The sequence below is a fragment of the Danio rerio genome, chromosome 12 (assembly GCF_052040795.2).
Source record: "Danio rerio strain M-AB ecotype USA chromosome 12, GRCz13ab, whole genome shotgun sequence".
Classification (NCBI taxonomy): Eukaryota; Metazoa; Chordata; class Actinopteri; order Cypriniformes; family Danionidae; genus Danio; species Danio rerio.
This window is the reverse complement of record NC_141032.1, coordinates 46625001-46631827: the sequence shown is the minus strand read 5'-3', so window position 1 is coordinate 46631827 and position 6827 is coordinate 46625001. Positions and strand designations below refer to the sequence as shown.

General features: G+C 33.0%; 1 protein-coding gene across 1 annotated transcript in view; it reads left to right on the top strand.

Moving 5' to 3' along the window:
• Positions 1–2435: 2435 nt before the first annotated feature.
• Positions 2436–6827, top strand: part of si:ch211-127b16.6 — a gene marked incomplete in the record, with an annotated part of 10998 nt that continues 6606 nt past the window's right edge. Inside the window, 3 exon segments of the mRNA NM_001443439.1 lie at positions 2436–2716; positions 4783–4884; positions 4967–4998. Of these exon segments, the coding sequence (NP_001430368.1) occupies positions 4827–4884; positions 4967–4998 (90 nt within the window).

Here is a 6827-nt window from a genome sequence, read left to right as displayed (position 1 = left end):
ATTTAATGCATGTTCCAGTATGAAAACATTGTAAATAATTGAAAATCCGGCGACCGCAATAATCAAACCCTTGGGAACAAACTGTGGTCGGAACCAAAGTTCATGGGTCTGTGTTCTCTGAACTCCTCTCAAGCGGTGGACTTCTACATTCTTATTGCATGCCATCGAACTGCGTCATAGCTCATACCATAAAGTTGACTTGATTTCAACTCTCCTCGACACCCACACCGGAGAAGACATGCTGCGCAGCTCCTAGTCGTTTATCACTGCTTATCGCCGCTGGCTCTCATTGAAAATACATTGTATTTAAACTATTCAAGTACAATGTAAAAACATGCGACTATACAATACTCACATTGTAACTCATTATTATGTTCAGTATAAGGACATCCTAGTTAAGGCCACTTAATATACTATAAAGTGGGACCACATTTTTTTGCAATGTAGATACCCTTCTGAGAGGGTCTCAAGAAAGTGGTATGGTACAGTTTGCTGTTTTGGTGCTTCTGGCAGTGGAAATGGAATTAAATGTGTTTTATACCTTATCATACCATACCTTACCATACCATACCATGGAAACCAGGCATTATTGTGTTTTTCTAAGCCACCAATGCATGCCAAAACTATAAGTCATGTGATGCCCAGATACTCAAAAAAACCTTATTAGGTTTGTCAAGCCAATATTCCACACTTTCACCGTGTTAGTAAATATTATCTGTAGGGAAGTATTGTAAAGTAAAATGGGAAGTGAGGATGTGGCATCAGCAGTTTAGCACTGAAGGTCATTTAATATTTGCTGTATGATGCGTCTCTGTTGTTGGCTATAATGTAAAGTAAATGCACTTGTCTCTGCATCTCAAGCAACTTGACAACAACAACACTACACTTACACAAATACTTTCCCATTGTTCTGTGCTTTAACATTTAATCTACTGTACACTTCCTTGAGAGGTATTATGCATGCCAATGACGTCATTCAGGGATTTCTGTTACAGGTATTTATATTGACATGACATGGTGGCATTTTTGTCAATGTTAATTGCCAATTTATTTATTTGTGCACTTTGATAACATTTATGCTATCTTGAATACAGCTGGGGCTCATGACGAATGCTATAGGTGACCTATTATTTAAAAGCAGAATATAATCTGTTAAGTCTTAATATTATATATATTATTAACATATATATATATATATATATATATATATATATATATATATATATATATATATATATGTTAATGGTTTTAATTTATAGTATTAAAATTTAGTAATTTTTGGTTATTTATAAAGAAATGTATCGGTACTAGCACTGAAAGTCATTTAATATTTGCTGTATGATGTGTCTCTGTTGTTGGCTGTAATGTGAAGTAAATGCACTCTTAGCTGATGAAATGTTGGCAACTTGACAACAACAACACTACACCTACACAAATACCTCCCCATTGTTCTGTGCTTTAACATTTAATCTACTGTACACTTCCTTGAGAGGTATTATGCATGCCAATGACGTCATTCAGGGATTTCTCATACAGGTATGTATTTATATTGACATGACATGGTGGCATTTTTGTCAATGTTAGTTGCCAATTTATTTATTTTATTTGATTTTGTGTATAATTGCAAGATTGTTAAACTCTCAACAATGTCAACAATACGATTAGTTTCTGTTTGGGATTTCCGCTCACTGCTTCCGTTCAACAAACCTGCAAAAGGAATAAACACTGATTCGTGTATTATTTGTATTTATCCACATACAATTTAAAATAGATTGAGAAGAACAACATTTTAGAAGGTTGAAAACAAGGACAACTTTTAAAAGTTAGTTTAGTTTCTCAAACAATATCAGGATAATAATACATTTTAAAAGTTGTAAAAGGTGTACAAATATATATTATTAAAGCAATATAATGATGAAGGTAATTAAAAAAGGATAAAATGAGAAAGGTATTTTTTTATAAAATGAGAAAGGTATGATGAAATTTTAATTAATGGCTGTTTGCAATATTTTTTTTTTTTTTTTTGGTCTATGTTGGTACAAATGGATTTAAACATATAATATGTCAAAGAAGCCAAACGTATAAAATATGTACCATGTAAAATGAAGAGATAAGTAAAAGAAGAAATAAGGTTAAGTAATAGACGAATGATGTATGTGGTAAAGGGGAGGGGAAAATAATAAGCTTGTGCTTCTGCATTTTCAACCATGTTGAAATTTATTTTTTGTTAATGGTATTTTATGTATGATATTTCTGTTAGTAAATAAATACATCAAATCAAATCAATCCAAATCAAAATGGATGTTAAATCTGAACTTAGTAGTTTCCATTGACTGCTGTTTTGTGAATTAGTCAAAGTAATCTCATCTGCTTTTGTTCTGGTCTTCTTCCTGAAACAGTGTGGTATTTTGACAATTTGAAAGTCAATGAAGATCATTCTAAAAACAGCACATTTGTCATACTGGCTCCAATAGGCTGGCTCGATGTTACTATCTTAAAATCTAAATGTTACATGATAACATAATGTAAACGAAGGTTATAGGCACAACTACACATTTTCAATTCTCTTTCTAATCAAACAAAATAGTTCAGATAAGGGACACGTCCAAAAAATGCACTGTTGGTGTGTCTATAGGTTAGGGTTGGGAATGCTGCCGTAAACACGAGCATTTAAAACCAGTGAAACTTCCTGACAACCCACAGTAGTGAGACTGAGGTAAGAGAATAGCTTTATTCTACATTGTATAGATTATTTGTTCTGTAATGCATGTGTGTGTAATTATGATTATACCATTAAATATGTGCTGTTCTACATTTTATATTTTAATTGAATGAATTGTAATAATATTTTTTTTAACTTTCTTTAAGTACTATAAATTGAGGCGACACGTATAAAAAATACATAAATATGTATACATTGCTTTTTACCTTATATAATAAATTAAGAAATAAAAAAGTGGGATAATGTATTCAATTCAATTCAGCTTTATTTGTATAGCGCTTTTACAATGTAGATTGTGTCAAAGCAGCTTCACATAAATGGTCATAGTAACATTTTCAATATTGTAACATTTTCAATATTGTATTTTAGCAATGATTGGGCTTTATTTTTATTATTAAATATACATTTTCAGCATTATTACACTTCAGTCTTCAGTGTCACATGATTCTTTGGAAATTATTCTAATGTAAAGATTTGGATGTTACTTGTTATTAGTTTCTCCATGGTTTTACATAGATTTTACAGTCATTTTTGTCAAACTGAATTTGCTGTTCCTCAGGTCTTCAGACATTCAGGGGTACGTTTCCGAAAACCATCGTTAGCCAAGGTCGCAATTTGAGTTACAACAATAGTTTGTTGACGTGGCGTTTCCCAAATTCGTCGTTCCAATGAACATTGGCAAACTGCCTTGCAAACTTGTACACCTGCAACTACACCTCTGGAGCTGTAGTTAGAAGCATAGTTCCTGGCTGTGTTCTATTCCCATTTATCCCTCTTATGCGCTATTCATTTAGAACATTCTAACATTTAAACTTGGAATAATATTAAAAAGAAAAAGCATTAAAATCATCACTCTTAGGTATAATTTGCTTTCAAAGTATTTTTACAGTTCAGTTTCAAATTGATCTATGCGTTATCTTTGTAGTGCACTTTGATAACATTTATGCTATCTTGAACACAGCTGGGGCTCATGACGAATGCTATAGGTGACCTATTATTTGAAAGCAGAATTTAAGCTGTTACGTCTCAAAACTTGTGAAAACAAATATATTTAGCATACGTTAATGGTTTTAATTTCTAGTATTAAAATTTATTCATTTATGGTTATTTATTAAAAAATGTATCGGTACTGTATATGACATAGGCCTGTTGGTTATTACATTTCTGCAATGGTTATTTCTGCATATACAATTTGTCAAATTCTAAAAGTAGACTTTTCAAAATAGAGAATTAAATTAAATAAATAAACAATATCCTACTTAATAATAATAATAATAATAATAATAATTATTATTATTATTATTATTATTATTATTATTATTATATTTTTAATGGTTTAGGCCTAATTTACAGTAGGCTTTTTATTAAGAAATTTAAAAAATCCTACTTAATAATAATAATAATAATAATAATAATAATAATAATAATAATAATAATAATAATATGTATTTTATTATTTCCATTAAGTAGATTTTTTTTTCATTTCTTAATAAACAGCCTACTGTAAATTAGGCCTACAACCATTAAAATGTTTTATATATGAGATTAGAATACATGTTAGCATAATGATTTTATATAGGATATTCTTAATAATATTTGTAAAGGAAACATATATAGGTCCTATATGTGCCGTTTAATGCTGTCGCCTAACCGCAAGAAGGTCACTGGTTCGAACCTCGGCTCAGTTGGCGTTTCTGTGTGGAGTTTGCATGTTCTCCCTGTGTTTGCGTGGGTTTCTTCCGGGTGCTCCACAGTCCAAAGACATGCTGTGCAGGTGAATTGGGTAGGCTAAATTGTCCGTAGTGTATGAGTGTGTGTATGTGTGTGTGTGTGTGTGTGGATGTTTCCCAGAGATAGGTTGCGGCTGGACGGGCATCTACTGCGTAAAAACATGCTGGATAAGTTGGCGGTTCATTCTGCTGTGGCAACCCTGGATTAATAAAGGGACTAAGCCAACAAGAAAATTAATGTGTCATTTATGTATTTTAATTAATACAGAAAATGAGTGCTTGTTTTTTTTTTTGTTTTTTTGCCAAAACTAATATTGGATTTTATAAATGATAAAGGACTCGTACATTCTGCTGTTATCTCTGACGTCATCATCATGAGATTATCTCTGCTTTTACCACATCTGCTGGTGCTCTTTTCAGTTTTGGCACTTGGTAAGGTTTTGCATAGCATATTTACACCACATCAGTTTTTACACGTGTCTCTTCTGAATCTAACAGTCTTTCTTTTCAACAGTCAGAACACAAACAACTGCAAAGCTACTGGCAGGTAATTTTATATTATCGATTAAATTAGCAATTCATTCATTTGCTTTTACTCAGTTTTATATTTTAGGGTATATGGTATTTATGTTTGACAAGGTTTTTACGCTGTTGTTTTCACTATAGTGATGGGAAGTTTGGATCATTTTACTGACTCGGATCTTTGAGTCTCATTCATCGAGATGAACAAATCTTTTTTCAAATAATTTTGTTAATTTGGCAAAAATATTATTTAAATGTTACGAATTGCTTCCAAACACTGCTACAACTAGGTCTGCTACAATAAGGTCGATCACACGACAAATAAGTCATAAATAGAATACTACAAGAAGGAAAAAATAATTATTTAATATTTACCTGCTCTTTTGTATATAAAGGTATTCTTGTCACTTTGCTCAGCTCACCTCTTCATGTCTTCAAATGTCAGTGATTTGTTCACGTTACACAGACAGTCACATATAGCCTTAACCAATGTACACAGTCTGAGCAGATAGGAGCCATGATAATTAGTTCACATTTCAATTAAATTATTTTTCCGGCTCTAAACTCATATGATTGGCCCGTGATGAACGAATGACCCAGACCTGATAGAGGACTCGGGAGATGAACAGATCAATTCTTTTTCTGGCTCTAAACGCATACGATTGGCTTCTGCCTTTCTTCTGACTTGAAATGAACGATATCACCTTCACAAATGTGCGCACGCGCGGATCAACGAATCACTCCCTGAGAGGACTCCTAGTTCCCGAGTCATATTGAAAATTCGTTCAAAATGAACTAATCGTTCATGAACAGCCCATCACTAATTTTCACTTGTTTGCACACTTATCACTTATCAGTGAATATCTACATGAACAATGTGTTCTTGCAAAGTTATTAAATAATAAATGTTTTTATTGCAACTATAATTAGAAACTCTCAGATGTCTAACAGATCATTAGTTACGTTTTTTTAAACTCTTTGCTATAACATAAAAATCATCGTCATTGTTCTGCTTAATCATCAATCATACTGTTACATTATTACAGACAACAAACAGAAAGTAATGCAAACCAGGCTGTTTTAATGACAGGCTTGAGCAATGGCATGCAAATCTCATAATGGCTATAGAAAGTCAAACCGTTTCCCATCGGAAGGAATTCATGGAATGTAGAATAAGCAACAAAAGATACAAAGGAGACATCTCGTGAGAAAACAGTGATAGCATTGGGTCAGAAGAGTTTAAGCAAAGACTATAGAATACACAAGACATGTCACTCGTATACTTTTGAGTGGGAAAGAGTGCAACTGTCAATATGGTGAATGAAGCCCCACCTTCTAATACAGGATCCAATCAGCAATCGCTATATGGCAATAAAGCCCACCTTCTTGTAAAGGAGCCAATCAGCGATCGCAATAGAATGACACTTCTCCAGGGGAGGGGCTTGGACTAGACATGAGTTTCTGCAGATTTTGTGTGATTCGAACATTTAGAAATTAACCGAAAGAGACAGTTGTTGTTTAATATTATAGGTTATTTATTATATGAAATGTAATCGTAAGCTTGGCAAGTAGTTTTGGAGAATTTGATGTTTCCCCATTTCATAGATGGCTACCGAGTGAAATGCCTTAAAGAAACTTTAGTTCAAGTAAGCGTATTGTAGACCAGGTTACTTTAGTAGTGGTGCTGATAAGGCAGTGTAAAGATGATGAAGTTCAAAACCAACCCAGGCTCATTCTGAAAACGTAGTTCCGTGGACGTTTCTGAAGACCGCAAATTACATAGCCGGAGGTATGCAGGGCTGCATTTTTTATTTTTTATTACACTACAGGGAGGTATGACGCAGCTCTTTTTG